The sequence below is a fragment of the Hyperolius riggenbachi genome, chromosome 10 (genome assembly GCF_040937935.1).
Source record: "Hyperolius riggenbachi isolate aHypRig1 chromosome 10, aHypRig1.pri, whole genome shotgun sequence".
NCBI lineage: Eukaryota > Metazoa > Chordata > Amphibia > Anura > Hyperoliidae > Hyperolius > Hyperolius riggenbachi.
The window spans coordinates 220,987,175-221,006,681 of NC_090655.1; the positions used below are offsets into that span (position 1 = coordinate 220,987,175).

General features: G+C 46.0%; 1 protein-coding gene and 1 long non-coding RNA gene across 8 annotated transcripts in view; one reads left to right on the forward strand and one right to left on the reverse strand.

Moving 5' to 3' along the window:
- LOC137534542 (uncharacterized) overlaps nt 1–15,628 on the forward strand; it is a 233,382-nt gene extending 217,754 nt beyond the window's left edge. For both annotated transcript variants that reach the window (XR_011024368.1, XR_011024369.1), the window contains one exon: nt 14,142–15,628. This is a non-coding gene — a long non-coding RNA (uncharacterized lncRNA). The remainder of the gene's footprint in view (nt 1–14,141) is intronic.
- The window catches only part of LOC137534538 (zinc finger protein 84-like), a 38,416-nt gene that overhangs the window by 8,666 nt on the left and 10,243 nt on the right, over nt 1–19,507 (reverse strand). For 2 of the 6 annotated variants that reach the window (XM_068256079.1, XM_068256078.1), the window contains exon 2: nt 10,887–14,440. The exons of 1 other annotated variant lie outside the window; for it this stretch is intronic. In XM_068256079.1, coding sequence (XP_068112180.1) covers nt 12,343–14,292 — 1,950 coding nt within the window. In that variant the 5' untranslated portion in view covers nt 14,293–14,440 and the 3' untranslated portion in view covers nt 10,887–12,342. Of the gene's footprint in view, nt 1–5,911; nt 8,182–10,886; nt 14,441–14,536; nt 15,111–17,430; nt 17,507–19,507 lie in introns of those variants that run through there. 3 more of the 6 variants (XM_068256077.1, XM_068256076.1, XM_068256081.1) reach the window with 3 other exon arrangements.

Here is a 19,507-nt window from a genome sequence, read left to right on the forward strand (position 1 = left end):
ATTCAGCCAGTCAGCGCAGTCCAGCCACGTGCCGCTCCCACAGCCAGGAACATTCTGCACCTGCGCAATAGGTGTAGTATGCTAGTGGCGGTGGAGTGTTTGCATGCGCACTATTCCAGACTGGCTCAAGTACCTGGACTCATAACAGAAGATCCAGGTGGCGGAGGAGGACAACGAGGGACTGATTATCCTGAAGGCGGCTGGCGGAAGCCCCAGGTATGTATAAAACTTTAATTTCATCTGTCTCAGGTTTACTTTGTTACACAGTAGTACTATACTCTACCTATGCACTCCCCACAGAGCTGCAGGGAATCCACTGAGAATGTTGTGCACATTGAACACAGAGGTGTTGTCTGTCACCCATAAACCTTGTTCAGATTGTGCATGAAGAATGTGTAATAGAGGAAGAATCTCCTCATTCCCCTGCAGAGTACCTGCACATCACTCTTACATGTACCCACACTTACATTGCCTAGGGCCTGATAGATGTTCTTTGTTCCGGTTTGTACCTTTTACAAGTACTCTTACCAAGGACTAGTTTTAGTCTAAAGGGAATAAATATAGTAGTCTACATATCCTTCTCACTTCAGTTGTCTTGTAAAATTCCTAAGCGTTGGCAGTTAAGAGACGAATTTCATGTTACATACTTTTAATCAACAAAATTGTAATATGCAAATTAGAGGAGTCGGTGGAATCCTAAACTGAGGAGTCGGAGTCGGTGGACTTTTGGACCGACTCCACAGCCCTGGAAATAACTTTATCCCTACTTATGACACAGAAATTAAATATATATTGTTTTTTTCCAGGCAAACTAGGCTTTCATTGTATGCCATTTTTTCACTTGAACATTTTTGTTTTCTATGAATTTTAATGGGAAAACAAGGAAAAAAAATAGAAAATAACACTTCCAGTTTAAAAATAAAAAGTGCTACGGTAGATTAAAAAAACACAAATTTTGTTTGGCTATTCTTACCGCTTATCACAAAACTTAGATTATGTTCCTGTCATAATTTATGGTGAAGATATTTTTTACTATGAACTGAAAAAATAAAACTATTTTTAATGGCAAAAATCAATCTCATTAGCTCACGAAACATATATTCACGTTCACCAATTAGTGCTGCATCAGATAGTGCCAAAAATGTGCACAGCAGCAAGCCCAATCCTGCACAGCACTGCTTCTCCTACAACACGTATATCTACTGATTCGTGGCTTAGATGAAGTCACGGAGGATGTAGATATACTGTAGTGGTGGATAAAGTGGTTAATGGGCGACTGGAGTGTTGGATCCTTAAAGAAAACCTGAACTGAAAATTAAAAGTCAAAATAAGCATACACAAGTCATACTTACCTCCCATGTAGTCTACTCCTCAGTGTCTTTCTCCTGTCCTGCATCCTATTTGTTCACTGTGATCAAGGGAATTTTCCGTCCTCCAATTTGAAAATGGTTGTTACCCATAACAGCTTTCTGGTCTGGACACAGTTAAACTGTAACATCGCCCACTCGAGCCATAGGGAAACATGGACATTACCTGGTAAATCAGTTTTCCTCTCAGCAAAACTGACAGCAACTGAAATTTTACTGACAGCAACTGATATATTTCAGATCTGACAAAATATTGTCAGAACTGGATGGGATTATTGTCAGAAGAAAATGGTGAGCTTCTGAGAGGAACTGATGGCAAGGTAACTATGCAATGTTCATTTGAAGTTACCTCATGTGTTTATTTTAAATATTTTTACTCAGTACAGGTTCTCTTTAAGGGACATTGGCTGTATGCTGTACACATATTAGAAAGGTGAACATTAGCCAAAGCTGACTTTTATCTATGCGCGTATGTACTTTAAGAAATAGAAATACTGCCAGTGGTACCTCGAAAATAGTAGTACAAATCAGTGAAAAAGATAAACAGCAATATTATTTCAACAATGGTGGAAAATTATACTCAACTTATCGATCAATTGCCCATAGCAACACTGCTGTTTGATCTACCACTGCTTCTGCAAGCTCCTGATCATCCTAGAACTTCCACCCTGTCCAATCAATACTGTTGATCATCAAAATCAATCGGACATTTGGGGGGGGGGGGAGAGATTTATAGCCGGAACATGGATACGTGTATGGGCACCCTAAGGGTTCCGTGAAATCTTGCATGTGCAGAAGATAAACCAGTCTATTAGATTTCACCATTGATAGTTCCGAGCCAAATTGGGATGCACATGCATGTTGTAACCAGAAATATCTGGAAAAAAAGGTTTGTTTAGAAGTTTGTACATTGTTTTTAGCACATAAATAGTAGAAAGAACATTCCCTGGTGAAGTACAGCTATCTAGTGGATTTACAAAATTGGATGAACACCAGCTGGCTGAGGCTGAACTCTGACAAAACAGAGGTGTTGGTGGTCCACACATGATGGATAAAGTTCAAAACGCTCACCACCTCAAACTAGCAATTGGGGGAGATACTGTACAGTATAAAGACTCTGTGCGAAACCTTGGGGTGATCCTGGATGGAAATCTAAAACTCAGACAGCAGGTATCAGCTGTCGTCAAGCCTTCCTTCTTCCATCTAAGAAATATAGCGAAAATCAAACACCTTATCCCAGCTGAAGACCTACCTGCCCTGGTTCACGCATTTGTATCCTCCCGCCTAGACTACTGCAACTCCCTGTTCATCGGATCTACAGATAAGGTTCTGCGCCCCTTACAGATAGTACAGAATGCTGCAGCCAGACTCCTAGCCAATGCCCCCCGCAGCTCACACATCTCCCCAGTACTGCAAACTCTTCACTGGTTGCCAGTAAAATGGAGAATCAATTTTAAAGGGAAGGTCCAAGCAAAATAAAAAAATGAGTTTTACTTACCTGGGGCTTCTCCCAGCCCCATGCAGCCATCCTGTGCCCTCGTAGTCACTACTTACGCATTACTTGTTCAATTCATACATTTTTACGCATTGAACCAGTAATGCGTAAAAATGTATGTGTTAATGTTACTGCACTAGCGGGAATGCGTAAAAATGTACGCAATGCGGCCCGCCGACCTCCGAGGTCGGCAAGCTGCCAGCAGGGGACTGGAGCAGCAGTGAGTGACTACAAGGGCACAGGATGGCTGCATGGGGCTGGTAGAAGCCCCAGGTAAGTGAAACTCATTTTTTTATTTTGCTTGAACCTCCCCTTTAAGATCTGCCTGCTGACATTCAAGGCTCTATGGGACCCAAATACATAGCGGATCTATTGGAACTTTATGCCCCTCCACGCACCCTCCGCTCTGCCAACAAGATGAAGCTGGTTATTCCCAGGATACACTTAACATTTGGTGCTTGGGCCTTTTCCTATGCAGCCCCTACTCTATGGAACTTACTTCCACAATCAGTAGGAGAGGCTCCTTCTCTGGACAGCTTTAAAGAAGAACTGTAGTGAGAGGTATATGGAGGCTGCCATATTTATTTCCTTTTAAGCAATACCAGTTGCCTGGCAGCCCTGCTGATCCATCTGGCTGAAGAAGTGTCTGAATCGCACCAGAAACAAGCATGCAGCTAATCTTGTCATATCTGTCAAAATTTGTCAGAAACGCCTGATCTGCTGCATGCTTGTTCAGGGCCAATGGCTGAAAGCATTAGAGGCAGAGGGTCAGCAGGATAGCCAGGTAATTGGTATTGCTTAAATGGAAATAAATATGGCAGCCTCCATATACCTCTCACTACAGTTCTCCTTTTAAAAAAGGCTAAAAACCCACCTCTTTTCCCTAGCCTTTGAGACTGCATAATGCAGGGTCACAGCGCTTTGAGTCCCCAGGGAGAAAAGTGCTATATAAATATTATTGTTGTAGAAGAAAGGATCCACAAACCAAGACAGGTTGAAGTGAAAAAGGCTTGAAAAATTTATTTGAAAAAATCCACAAGATATGCAATAAAAACAGGATCAACTGACGCGTATCGGGCCTACCATCTGCCCTTAGTCATAAATATTATTGTTATTGTTGTTGTTATCAGATTAGATTCCTTTCCCTTCCAAATCAGAGATCAGAGAGTGTGTGAAAATTGAGGAGATTTGGGTTCCCCCACTATGGGGTGTATGCCGACTATTGCATTAAATGCGCATATGATCTTACCAAATGTAAGTGCACTTTTAAACTTTTACATTTGGAATAAAGCTTTGTTATGCTATAAAAGCGTGTTTTTAAAGAAAAGAGGACTGTCCAGGAAAAATGAATTTAATTTAAATTTAATGGAATCCAAATTAAACTAAAGAGAACCTGTACTTTAAAAAAAAAAAAAAAGCCCTCTGGGGGATACCTACCTCGGGAGGGGAAAGCCTCAGGGTCCCAAAGAGGCTTCTCCCTCCTCTGTAGCTTTGGGGGAATCCAGCGCTGGCTCCGCTAAAACCTCCCCCATCAAGTGCGGATTTATTTACCTACTGCAATCCTGCGCAGGCGCACTAGCGGCTCTATGTTGGGGTAAGGCAGAAATAGCTGAACCTAATCGTATCCACTCAACTGCGCAGACGCAAAGAACTTGCATCTGTGCAGTAGAGCGGATCCAATTGGGTTCGGCTATTTCCCCCTTAACCCAAACGGAGAGCCGCTAGTACGTCTGCGCAGGATTGCAGTAGATAAATAATTACCTAGTCGCAGTTCGGGGGATTGACGGGACACCGGAGGAAGCCTAATTAGGATCCAGAGGCTTCCCCCTCCCGAGGTAAGTATCCCTAGAGGTTTTTTTTTTAAGGAATCACAGACCAGAAAGAAAAAAAATAAAATAAACAAACCTAGTATGAACACTAATGAGATGGTCCCTGTTCAAGATTCACCTAAAACAAAGTGTTTTACTTACCTGGGGCTTCTGCCATCCCCTTGCAGCCAGCCTGTCCCACACTGCTCCTCCACAATCCTCCATTCTCCCGCCGCGGTGCAGTTTTATTACCGCCGACTTGTAAGTAGACTGCAACTGTGCCTGTGCAGCGCTGGCCATACGTATCCTTCTTTGCATTCCAGTCCACAATAGCCTCTTGCAGGACGGGAATGCAAAGAAGGATACGTATGGCCAGGGCTGCGCAGGTGCAGTCAACTTACAAGTCGGTAACAAAACGGCACTGCGGTGGGAGAACGGAGAATAGTGTAGGACCGGCGTGGGACAGGACGGTTGCAGGGGGCTGGCAGAAGCCCCAAGTAAGTGAAACTCTGTTTTAAGTAAATATTCAGTTCCACTTTAAACAGCAAATATGTAAACATTTCAGTTGGCTGGTAACGTATAATAATTGATAAGTTATATTTGATAAATTGATTGGCTTGAGCCCAAATGACTTGAAAGATTAGTTTGAGTTATGTATATATTCAATTTAGAAGCAATTCTGCAGGACTATGTTCTAAAGGAGGTTACCATGGAGATTGGAAACAATGTCTTGCATAAAGTGGTCCTAAAAGTTTAAGGACCCCCTGCTCTATCCCATCCCTTCATTTCTATACTATGCTAAGTTTGTCTAACTAGTGGGGGTGGTAGATGGTATTCTTTTCAAGAAAGACTTTGGCTATGGTGGGGCCTACCTGGGCTTTGCGCACACCAGCCTAAGCTTATATATTACAAGCCAATAGCTTGAAAAGAATACCATCAACCACGCCCACTGGTTAGGCAAAATTAGCATAAGATAGAAAACAATGGATGGGATAGAGCAGAGGTCAGTGGCATAGCAATAGAGGATACAGAGGTTGTAACCCCACCGGGACCCTTGGACCAAAATGGCCAACCAGGGACCATCCTTCATCCATCTTATTAGCTTTTTATTGGTGCTATGCTGATAATGAAGACATCTATAGCTGCATTGCATAGTGGTAATCCTTAAAGAGAACCTGTACTGAGTAAAAATATTTAAAATAAACACATGAGGTAACTTCAAGTGAACATTACAGAGTTACCTTGCCATCAGCTCCTCTCAGAAGCTCACCATTTTCTTCTGACAATAATCCCATCCAGTTCTGACAATATTTTGTCAGATCTGAAATATATCAGTTGCTGTCAGTAAAATATCAGTTGCTGTCAGTTATAATTGAGAGGAAAACGGATGTACCAGGTAATGTCCATGTTTCCTTATGGCTCAAGTGGGCGATGTTACAGTTTAACTGTGTGCTGACCAGAAAGCTGTTATGGGGTAATGGCTATTTTCAAAATGGAGGACGGAAAATTCCCTTGATCATAGTGAACAAATAGAACGCGGGACAGGAGAAAGACACTGAGGAGTAGACTACATGGAAGGTAAGTATGACTTGTGTATGCTTATTTTGACTTGTATTTTCAGTACAGGTTTTCTTCAACAAGCTATAGTCTTACTCTGATTACACCAATCTGACACTGCAGCTGTCCTTGGTATGCTTTGGGGCCCCATATTCATAGAGTTCTTGGGGCCCCATGTAAAACTCACACCAGGGGCCCCAAGCTCCTTAGTTACGCCACTGTCAGGGGTCCTTAACCTTTTTGGACCCGAGGACCACTTTGATGCAAGACATTCTTTCCAAGGCCCGGCAGAACGGGAAGAGGAGAAATCAAAAACATAAAACACGAATTTAAAGAATCTATATAATATAATGAACATGCACTGTAATCATATTACATCATAGAAATATATAAAATCAAAGAAACTGTAATGCAAGTCATCATAAGGCAGAATCAGTGGGATCCCTGCGATTGTTTCCCTGCAACTAGCTGGTCCCATCTTGGGGTGATGGGAAACAGACACCCCAAGTGTGATCCTTATGTCCAGTCTATTCCATGAACTTGTACCATGTATAGAGAGAAATGTAATCCGGCACTGCATAAACGTCCATAAAAAAAAGCTTTAATTACTCAGGCTTGTTGAGGTAAAACATTCACATATGCCAGCATTGTTGAAACAAATCCTAAATCATACTAATCCTAAATCATACTAATCCTCAAGTACGGCTGTGGGGCGGGGTGGAAGCAGCGGTACGCCTAACGTCCGTTTTCGCTCAAATGAGCGTCTTCAGTCTCCCCGCGTGCTGGGGGACTCTCTCTGGGGATTTAAATAATGGATGCTCTCCTCTTCCCGTACACGCGTCTCACCATCTATACACAGGGCTTGTTGGTCGCGGACGTCACAACTGACGTACTTCGCTAAACCAGAAGCCACTGCGTTCCACCTTGGTTATATATACTAACGTGTATAAAGAATATACACGCGTAAATACATAGCCAGACACTAGATGGCGCTGAAAAAAACTCGTCTAACAGGATTAAAGAGAACCTGTAACAAAAAAAAAAAAAAAAGTTCCTCTGGGGGGTACTCACCTCGGCTCCTCGAAGTGTCTTGGAATCCCACCTCGACAAGCCTGAGAAGCGCTTTCCTGGCTCCAGCGGGGGCGCTGTTGCGGCTCTCATCACGGAGGTAGGCGAAAATAGCCGATCTCCGTCAGGTCTGCTCTACTGCGCAGGTGCAGAAGACTTTCGCCTGCGCAGTAGAGCGGCCCAACAGCGATCGGCTATTTCCGCCTATCTCCGAGGCGGAGAGCCGATACTGCGCCTGTGCTGGAGCCAGGGAGGTAAATATTTACATCCCCGCCGTTCCAGGAGGATTTTCTCCGCCGCCGTGGGACAGAGGAGGACGGGGGAAGCCTCAATAGGATCCGGAGGCTTCCCCTACCCGAGGTAAGTACCCCCCAGGGGAGGTTTTTAAAGTTACAGGTTTTCTTTAAGCAAACGTAATGCAAATGCATCTATATATATAATAGACTAAGTGCCTCAACCTTCAAACAAGAAGAAGTACTTTGCATGAGAAAATGTATGCGTGATCAAACACCAAGTTTAAGGCCTCTTTTCCACGAACTGTTGAGCTGTGTGCTCAGCAAGCAGTTACCAGTCAGCAGTGAGCAGTTACCAGGCAGCAACAAGCAGTTACCAGTCAGCAGTGAGCAGTTACCAGGCAGCAACAAGCAGTTACCAGGCAGCAACAAGCAGTTACCAGGCAGCAACAAGCAGTTACCAGGCAGCAACAAGCAGTTACCAGGCAGCAACAAGCAGTTACTAGGCAGCATTGAGCAGATACCAGGCAGCATTGAGCAGTTACCAGGCAGCAGCAAGCAGTTACCAGGCAGCAGCAAGCAGTTACCAGGCAGCAGTGAGCAGTTGTGAGAGTTTGAGAGCCATTTCACTGCCTATTCACAGTCCATGGAAAAGAGGCTTTACCCTAGCAAGTCTGACATTGCAAATCTGGCCTAATTGGCTATTCATGAGGCAATGCTCATGCAAATGCATGCACAAACCAATACCACAAAGCAGTCACCCTGCTACATGCTACATTAGCACTATCCGGCTTAGTGCACACCAGAGCGGTTCGGCAGCGTTTTGCGATCCACTTGCGGCTGCGGATACGCTTGGGTAATGTATTTCAATGGGCTGGTGCACACCAGAGCGGGAGGCGTTTTGCTGAAACGCATACTCCCGAGGTGAGGCATTTTTTGGATTGCGGAGGCGTTTCTGCCTCCAATGTAAAGTATAGGAAAAACGCAAACCGCTCTGAAAAACGGCAGTTCAGAGCGGTTTTGCAGGCGTTTTTGTTACAGAAGCTGTTCAGTAACAGCTTTACTGTAACAATATATGAAATCTACTACACCAAAAACGCTTTACAAAACCGCAAAATGCTAGGTGAAATGCTACAGAAAAATAAGAAAAAGCGTTTCAAAATCTGCTAGCATTTTGCGGATCTGCTAGCAGTTTTTGGTGTGCTCCAGGCCTCCAGGAGCGCCACGGGGAGGATTCCCAATGCCCCCTTTTTATACAACTGGGGGGACCGCAGGGTCCCAGGCTCTCTCACTGCCAGGAAACCACAGCGGCACCCCGGAGGGGGAGGCTGGGTGGCGTGGACGACCCCCCCCAAGTGTGGCCAGCGCCGGGGAGAGCCGTCTGCACCCACCTCCCAATATTAAAAACAGGCACTTACCTTAACGTCCATTGCGTTCTGCTACATGCGCATTCATTTGGGGGCACCACATGAGAAAGGAGAGAAGCATAGGTCACCCCGAGCTTTAGAGCTCAGGGCTGGTTCACATACAGCACTCCAGAGGGGGGGGCTAGAACAGGCGCACTCACTCCAGGGTTCACACCACCGGAGCAAGCCATCCACCACCTGCCTCCAAAGGTTACAAACTGCACAAAATGCTTTCCATGAGAAAATTAATGCGCATGTAGCAGAACCCAATGGACGTTAAGGTAAGTGGCTGTTTTTAATATTAGTAGGTGGGTGCGGACGGCTCTCCCCAGCGCTGGCCACGCTTGGGGGGGGGGGGGGGCGGCTGCGCCACCCAGCCTCCCACTCCGGGGTGCCGCTGTGGTTCCCAGGCAGCGAGCACTTTGCAGTATTGGTTTTTTGACCCTGCATAGTTTGGCATGGGAAAGCAAATGCATATTTGCATGAGCGTTGCCTCATGAATAGCCAATTAGGCCAGATTTGGAAAGCCAGACTTGCTAGGTTTAACTTGGTGTTTGAGCACGCAAAATTTTTCTCATGGAAAGCATTTTTTGCAGTTACATCCTTTGGAGGCAGGTGGTGGATGGCTTGCTCTGGTGGTGTGAGCCCTGGAGTGAGTTGTCTGCGCCTGTCCTCCTCCCACCCCGGAGTGTTGTATGTGAGCCAGCCCTGAGCTCTAAAGCTCAGGGTGACCCATGCTTCACTCCTTTCTCATGTGGTGCCCCCAAGTTAATGTGCATGTTGCAGAACGCAATGGACGTTAAGGTAAGTGCCTGTTTTTAATATTGGGAGGTGGGTGCGGATGGCTCTCCCGGCGCTGACCACACTTGGGGGGGGGGGGGTGCAGCTGCGCCACCCAGCCTCCCCCTCCGGGGTGCCGCTGTGGTTCACAGGCAGTAAGAGAGCCTGGGACCCCGCAGTCCCCCGGTTGTATGGGGGCATTCGGAATCCTCCCCGTGGCGCTCCTGGATAGTGCTAATGTAGCATGAACTAATACCCGCAGGGCGATTGCTTTGCGGTATTGGTTTTTGGACCCTGCATAGTTTGGCATGCGAAAGCAAATGCATATTTGCATGAGCATTGCCTCATGAATAGCCAATTAGGCCGGATTTGCAAAGCCAGACTTGCTAGGGTTAAACTTGGTGTTTGAGCACGCATACATTTTCTCATGGAAAGCCTACTTCTTCTTGCTTCAAGGTTGAGGCACGTACTCTATTAGATAGATGCGGCGTATGCTACGACGCGGGTTGGCTAGTAAACATTAATCCAGAAGTGCTAGAACAAAAGGCTTTGTAGGCAAAAAGATAAAAAATGCTCTAAAAAGCACATACATAGTACTGTGAATGAATGCAGATAGATCCTATCCACAAAATATAGATAGATAGATAGATAGATAGATAGATAGATAGATAGATAGATATACACATTCTTATCTTGTCATGGGAAACGAGGAAGGGGAGATGAGAAAAGGGCAAGGGAAGGAAGGAAAGAACAGAGGAGGGAGAGAGACAAAAGGCAGCTTCTATACAAAATATGGGACAATTTCTTATTAACCGTTACAACAAGCAGTCTGCAGGCCTTGCTCACATAATGCGGGGAGTTCAAATGGCACAGATGGTCCAGATAGTTATCACACCTCCAACCAACTCAAGTTGATAGTATAGTTATTAATAGAAAGTTTGGTAATAAGATTTGTTTCCATATATATTCCATTAAGAACTCAACCCTTCACGGATACTTATCCAATGCTTACAATTTTAGTTCATTTGTTATAGCGGTTGTACAGCATAGCAAACCAGCACAACATTTCGGGCAGATTGCCCTTTATCCTTGATATAGGGCAATCCACCTTTAACGTTGTGCTGGTTTGCTATGCTGTATAACCGTTATAACAAATGAAATAAAAACATAAGCATTGGATAAGTATCCGTGAAGGGTCGAGTTCTTAATATATATGGACACAATTTCTTAAACAAACTTTCTGTTTATTACTGTATACTATCAGTATTAAAATGATGTATTTCAGCGCCAACTTATAGTCTCGTCCACTTTGCCCCACACACCTCAAATTTCCATAATATACCCCAAATCCAACTAAAAACAATATTTTAGGTAAACTGGGCACTACATCTCATCATATAAATATATTCAAATATCAGAGTTGTAATACACAAAAAGTGTGCACATTCAGTTCAGTTTAATAAGGAAACACACCATATCTATGTGATCATTGAGGCCTAAGGCCCCCATTGCATCTGTTCCCTATATCCACCTCTACATGGGATCAGTATTTGTTCCAGTCCTGCAAAGGAAAAGCAATATGGATTGCTCTGGTGTTCCGTTCTTACATGTTCTATTAGCCTTGTACTTCCTTTTCCTGCATCTACCGATCGAACATGCTCCTGCACCCTCGTTTTCATCTCCCTGGTAGTACGAATTTAGTTTGACACGTTATGAGTTTTTGGCCTGTTCTCTATTGGCCCTATATTCAAACTTTTACCTTGTTTTAACTGGGGGCACATGGAACAATGTCCACATTTATAGTTTCCCTGGGGTTGTAATCCAACCAGTCAGATTCTTTAGGGCAGAGTTCCTCAAGGCCCACCAACAGTGCATGCTTTGTGGAAATCCACAGAGGCAGTTAATCAGCTCTGCTGAGGCACGAATTACCTCACCTGTGCATGTTTGTGGTTTTCTGCAAAACATGCACTGTTGGTGGGCCTTGAGGACAGGGTTGGGGAACTCTGCTTTAGGGAATCTAAACTCACTACTTCCTACTACTCCCTATAGTGGGTGCTCTTTTTAACCTCCCTGGCGACAAGCCCGACCTACGCTCGGGCTAGCCGCCGGAGAGGATCACATGGCCCCCGGAGGATTTTTTAAAATAAAATTTGATTTAAATGTTTAAGCTACCACTTCGCTAGCTAACCATGCCTCCCAGGTCCCTCCGCTCTCCCCTGATCGCCGCGATGGCGCAGCCTCCCAATCAGTTCCAGGTTTCGTTATGGGGAGGATCGGGACTGCGCATGATGTCATGTCCGATCGTCGCCATAGCGACGACTGAAGCTAAATAGTGAAGCTGCGGCTCTCGCGGGATTGCGGACGGGTAAATATTGCCGGCGGCGATCGGGGAGATCAGAGCGGTGCCGGGGGACATAATTAGTTAACGAAGTGCTAGCTTAAGCATTCAAATCAAATTTTATTTTAAAAAAATCCTCCCGTGGACGCAGCCTCTGAAACTGCGTACCGCCATTGAAGTTAAGGTAATCAGAGGAGGTTCTTTATATAATTTTGTTCAAAATAAGATCCCTCTTTATAATTTTCCAATTTTTTATATACTTTTGTAATGCAAGTCATCATAATGCAGAATCAGTGGGAGCCCTGCGCTTGTTTCCCTGCAACTAGCTTGTCCCATCTTGGGGTGATGGGAGATAAAGACACCCGAAGTGTGTTCCTCATGTCCAGTCTATTCCGTGATCTTGTTTTGGTTGCAGTCACTGCAGACAATCCTGCTTCACAAAGGTAGGATGTTGGGAATGGAAGGAGGCTTTTCAGTGCTTTGGTGGCGATCTGAGGATATTCTGCCTTGACTTGAATCCAGAAATGATAGAGATTTGAAGTTCTCGCAAACATGCTTTTCAGGTCACCATCATTTGCAATCTCAAGTAGCTGACCCTCTTCTATTACAGATAAAGTTAAATCATCCGGTTTGCTCACAAATGGGTCACGGATCCATTCCTTTCCAGTTCGGGGGTCTTTTGAGGTTGGGAAGTAATGCTCAAACTCTTGTGAAAGCTGAGACAGGTGATCCTGCAGCAGCTGGGAGAACGTAGGCCCAGGGTCGGTCTCTTCCAGAATCTCTGTTAATGTTTGAAACATGGCAAAAACCCCAGTGTTCACTCGCCGCCCCCATAATTGCAGTTTGGCTTTGAATGCTGCCACTTTATCCGCTGACTTGAACACGGTTGCTGTACTCCCCTGGAGTGACAGATTGAGTTCATTGAGCAGGCTAAATATGTCACACAAGTAAGCAAGTTTTGCGACCCATTCTTTGCTACTGAAATGTGCTGCCAGTGGTGACTGTTTCTCTGAAAGAAATCTCTGGAGTGGCTCCCGTAACTCCAAAACTCTGGCTAGTGATCTGCCTTTAGAAAGCCATCTACCTTCTGTGTTTAGGAGAAGACGCCTGTGGTCTGCATCCATTTCCTCACAGAGCTGCTCGAATAGGCGTGAGTTAAGGGCATGTACTTTGATGAGGTTGATCATTTTAATCACATCGTTCATAACGTTATTCAATTCGGGTGATATTTTTTGGCTAGCCAACATTTCTCTATGGATGACCCAGTGCGTAGATTCACATTCAGAAGCAACCTCCTTAACTCGAGCAGCAAGTCCAGACATCCGTCCAGTCATGGCAGCAGCTCCATCTGTGCATAGGCCGACACAAAGTGACCAATTCAGTTTTCCCGATAGGTAATCATTCAAAGACTTGAATAGTTCTGCAGCTGTGGCGTTTGTTGGCAGCAATAACGCACATAACATATCCTCATGCACATCTTCCTGAAAAATGTAGCGCACAAAAACGAGCACCATCGCCTTGTTGTCAACGTCAGTAGACTCGTCAACCTGTATTGCATACCATGGTGATGCATTAATCCTCTCTATCAACTGTGCCTCGATATCCTCTGCTATTTCATCAATTCGTCTCTTTACGGTGGTAGCCGAAAGAGGAACTTGTGCCAGGTTTTTAACTGCAGCCTCCCCTAAAAGTTCACGGCAAATGTCCTTTACAGCAGGAAGGATCAACTCTTCAGCTATGGTAAATGGCTCTTTAGCTTTAGCAATGTGGTTAGCCACCAAGAATGATGCTCTTAATGCACATACATTTGTTGAAGTGGTGGGCTTAGCCATTACGCCTGATGGCTTCTGTCCTGCATACTCAAGTTTTTTCCTTTTGAAAAACTCCAAAGGCTTGTCAATTAATGTAGGATGTTGGGTCTTCATGTGTCGTAGCAGTTTTGAAGGTTTCATAGCTTCATTGGATAGCCGTTTGCCACATGTTAGACAAAGCGGGCTTGGAGAAAGGGCATCACCTGTAGCAATGAACCCATAATTTAAGTAAGACTCATGGTATTTTCTTTTAACTGCAGGTTTCTTTTTGTTGGCAGGCTTGGAGGATTCTGCTGTGTCAGCGATGGATCTTTCCCCTTTTTCCAAGATGGAGCTTTCCCCTTCTTCCAAGATGGAGCTTTCCCCTTCTTCCAAGATGGAGCTTTCCTCTTTTTTCACTTTGCACTCCAGCAATTCTTGGTTACTCATTGTGCTTGTGAGCTTCCGAAGGATAATGCAACAGAACTAATTCAGCCGTTGCAAACAGTAGTGTTTTTCCTCCAGGCTGTGTCCCTTAGTTTCCTGATCCTTGAGTTGCAGGCAAGGTGTCTAGTCTTCTGTGTGGAGACGATGCATTCTAGTTATACAATAAGAAAGATTAAATTACCTTACTGCAAGATCTACAATGTCAAAATGTAAATCAATATTTCACTACTTATTACTAGACCCATACCAAGATAAGTCAGGGCCCGGCCTTGCATGAAGCCAGCAGAGATAGGATCCTGACGGTTTTCGTCCCAATTGAGATGAGGAGCTGCCTTATTTACAGTGATTCTGAGGCCAGTTTCAGACTGCAGAATGGGGTCAGTGGTATGGTGCAGCCCTAGGGCCAAACCGCCACAAACAGGCCTTCGGGGATCACCACGTTAACAAGCAGTAATCCCTCTTCTAGCCGACATCCAAATAGTAAGTGACACTCGCTTGCGCTCACTTCCTATTTTGAAAATACAGACGTGACTGGAAGCATATTGTAAAAATCTGCTTCCGCGCATGTGCGCCGCACTGCCACCTTTTTAAAGAACCCCTGCATTGGCATAGACTTTCATGACTTCCGGTCCGCCACACGTCACCGCAAAATTACGCGGTAACGTAAGTTTGTACAAGCGTTGAGGATGTGGCGATTCCGTCACATCGCGCCACCCCGGCTCCAGTGTTCTCCCCAGACATTTTTTCCAGCCGGGTGGTATGAAAAAGTAGCTGGGTGGGGATGGACATGCTGGGTGCTACTAGGTGGTAAGGAATCCCCCCCCCCCCCCCCCCAATTAAAGTGACAGGCTAGGCTCTGTCTTTTGTACTGGAATCTCTTAAAGGCATCCTAAACTGAAGAAAAAAATGACCAGTAACTTACTTGGGGCTGCTTCTAGCCCCCTGAAGTCCTCTTGCTCCCTCACCGCCATTCCACGCTGCTCTGTTTCTTAGCCCTGCACCTCCTCGAATGTGCTGCTGTGGCCGTGAGCACATTGCCCATGCGCAGTAGCAATTTCTAGTAGTTACCATGCAAGTGCAGAACAATACTGGTCACAGGAACGTGATGAAGGAGGCGAGTGACACTTGACCACGCATGCAGTGCTCAGAGGGGGACAGAAGAGGAACGAAGCAGTGCAGAATGACTGCAAGAGACAAGAGCAACTTAAAGCGGACATGAACTCAGAATGTCCCCTCTGCTCTAAAAGATACACAACAGCATAACCACCTTTACAGAAAAACATATCTTTGTTACAGCTGATACAAATCCTAAAATAAATCTGCAGTTTCTACTTCCTGATTCATGGAAGCAGACATATTGTTTACAGCCTGTGCTTTCAAATGGGCTTATCTGCTTATCTCCCATGGCAGTCATGTGACACAGTGGGGATCAAATTACAACTAGCGATTAGACACAGATGAGGGGGAATTAAACAGGCTAAGCTCTCTAAATACATACAGGGTGCATTTCTCTCTGTTTCCTTTTGTCCAGTGCAAGGGTTCAGGTCCACTTTAAGAGGCTGGAAGAAGCCCTAGGTAAGTAGCTGGCCATTTTCTTTCAACAGTTTAAGGCCTGGAACCCACTGAAAACCGCAAACGCAAAACGCAACCGCTAGCGTTTTGCCTGAGCGGTTTGCAAGCGGATTCATGCGCGTTTTTGGTCATGTTTTGCAACATTGTATTTTTTTCCCCAGCGGGTGCCTAGCGTTTTGCGTTTTTATCCTGATTGGTCCTGTGAATTATTTTTCATTTTGTTACAGTGTGCTGAACCGCAAAACGCTAGCAAAACCGCTCAGTTTAGGTTTTGCTGAGCGTTTCCGCTAGCGGTTCAATACTTTACATTGAAGCGCTAACGCTCCCAAAATGCTGCATGTCCTGCGTTTGCGTTTCTGAGAAACGCAAACGCTCCTGTGGAAGTTGCCCCATCCATTAACATTAGCCCAGCGTTTTGGCAAACTGCTAGCGTATCGCAGTGCTGCCAAAACGCTGCCAAAAGCGCTCCTGTGGGTTCCAGCCCTAAGTGTCCTTTAGAGTTCTAACTACCCTTCTGCTAATTTGACAATGAAACTAGCAATTTTTCCTATATATACATGGGTTGTCCTAGTGTGGAAAAGAGGATTTCTGGGCCATAGCACGATATTGATAAGCAGGCAGCTTACACCACCCATATACAGGTAGCCCTCGGGTTTTGAACGCCCGAGTTACGAACGGCCCGCCGATACGAACAGCCCAATCCCGTCGGATGATGTCATTTTTTCGCGTGGGGGAAGTTTGAAGAAGCGGCTTCAAACTTCCCCCAAGTGCCGGCGTGTGCAGGAACAGCAATAGACTCACCTCCGAACGAGTCCAACGCTGTCTCTGTCCTCCTATCGCCGCATCCAGCTCCCTCTAGCTGCGTACAGCACCGCTTCCTGTATGTCATGTGACAAACAGGAACCTGTATGTCACATGACAGTCAGGAAGCGGTGCTGTACGTGGCTAGCTGGATGCAGCGAGAGGAGAAGGGGGGCGGACAAACGGCAGCACATGGGGGGCAAACAGGCACTAAGGGGAGGGGGACATGCGGAGTCACAGTGGGGGCAAACAGAGGGGAGGACAAATGGAGGCACATGGGAGGACAAACAGGCACACAGGGGGACACTGGAGGCAAAAGGGGGCAGAAACAGCATAGCGTTCCAACTTAAGAACGGATTTAGGTTAAGAACGAGCCTACAAACCCTATCTCGTTTGTTAAATGAGGACTACCTGTATATAGGAAACATGGAAAAAAATGGTAGTTTCATTTTCAAATCTGCAGATTGAACCTGGCTGCTGGTTGTAATGACACTGTCCCTCACATGGGATATTGCTGTCTATGTGGCTGTAAAGGGGCCAGAGTGTCTAATCACTGTGTCTCTGCCTGCTTTTGACCTGGATGAGTCTGTGGCCATCTGCACATTGGCTCACTCTCCTCTCTCCCCCTCAAGCTGCAGCTCCCTCACACCAGTCACTGCTGGCATCAATCATGGCCCGGGGAATCCAGTAGAAGGGCAGGATAATCGTGGGGGTGAAAGGGTCAAGCATCCTAAAGTTCTAGCTGGGGGGGGGGGAGGGGGGACTCACACACAAACAGGCAGGAGGAAAGCGTCTGGCTGGACATTCCACAAAGAACAGAGCTGCACTTCCTCTTCAATCTTCAGCTCAAGCTCAACTGAGCTGCGTGTGACATCACCAACATTCCCCGCCCCTCCACACAACTGCTGGGGAGGAGGGCGGAGATAGCTTCCCTGAGTGACAGCGGCTGGCTGCAATGATACAGCTCACTAATGAGCCACACAGAACGGGAATCATTTTACCTGGGCTCTCACAGACATCAGATCAGGGGCGTAGCAATAGGGGGTGCAGCGGTAGCGACCGCATCAGGGCCCTTGGGCCAGAGGGGCCCCGAAGGCCCTCCCTCAACTACAGTATTAGTACTCTATTGGTCATGTGCTCATAATAATCACTTATATATATACATTGAGTAGTGGTAAACATTAACGAGCTCTTCCCCATCCCCTTCTTGCACCTCTGACACTGTAGTTGCCATTGGCAGGTTTTGGTGCGCCGTATCAATTGTTATGTATAGAGTGCCTGGGGGGCCCCATTGTAAAACTCGCATCGGGGCCCACAGCTCCTTAGCTACGCCACTGCATCAGATGGGTGGCGCACCCAGCTGAAAAACTTTGGGGACAACGTTGGGCTCAGCATAAAGTGCCCATAGACTTTCAGTGACCACCACCCCAGTGGGAAACCATCCTGAAGCGAAAAAACAACATAAGATACTTACCTAAGGAGAGGGAAGTCTCTGGGTCCTATAGAGCCTTCCCGGTCTTCTCCTGGTCCACTCGTTCCAGTGCTGGCTCCCCTGTTAGCAGTCTCAGGCCAATGGATTAAAGACTGCTGTCTGCTGCTGTGGGAGGCTGTGGAGGTTTTCAGGAGTCCGAGTGCTTCCGAAGACGAGCTGCTATGTACTGCACATGGGGGTTCTCTAACGCACTCGCACATGCGTAGACTGGAGCCGTCTGTCTCAGGCTCCTGAAGCCTCCTGCGGCAGATTTGAATGGGGAGCCAGTGCTGGAATGGGGGGACCCGGAGAGGAACGGGAAGGCTGTATAGGACCCAGAGCCTCCCCTCTCCTCAAGTATCTGTTTTTTATTATTTTCGCTTCACAAGGATAACACAAGGATGTCGCCTTCAACCACAACTTGCAAGATTAGGCAAACTCTAGCAGTCAGGTGCAAACAAATCTGCTAGAAAACACACACACACACACACACACCACACACACACACACACACCCCACACACACACACCCCCCCCACACACACACACAACACAACACACACACACACACACACCCCACACACACACACACCCCACAACACAACACACACACACCCCACAACACACACACACACACACACACACACACACACACAGGGCTGTGGAGTCGGTAAAAAAATCATCAATTTCTAAAACCTCCGACTACGACTCCGGGTACCCAAAAGTGCTCTGACTCCGAAGTCTAATTTTTACTAAGGCTATGGATTTGGTTCAAAAAACATCTGACTCCGACTCCTAAGTTTATTGAAACCGACTCCAACTCCAGGTATCTAAAATTACTCCAACTCCACAGCCCTGCTCAGGCTTGCGTTTACATATCAGGCGTGCGTTTACGTGTCCCAAATGATGGAAGCACCTCACACCATGCAATCTCACACGGGTAGCAAAGAAAACAACCGAGCATACAATACACGCAATGGAATGCAGCACAATACTCTGCAGTCTCTATAGGAAATGACATTTCTCTGCTTAGTACACAGAAGACTAACTTAATACATATTTCATATTCCAGAAAAGGTGAAACGGGCAGGAAAAAATATACATACAAATATAATACAGAAGAATCTTGTTCTAGTAAACCTTTGGCAATAGTAAACTCAGTCCCCAGGTTCCAACTATGTAACTGTATGTATTTACTACAGTGTTCTGCACAAGCACTATTACCTGGGTGCTCCGCCCGGCTAATTATGGTGAGGGCCCAGCTGCTGGCTCTCCTCCTATCACAGCAGCTCATGGAAAGAAGGCGGGACCAGCCAGGAGTGCAGCGCACATTACCGTAGTAGCGGCTGAACTAGTGGAGTATCACAGCCATGCT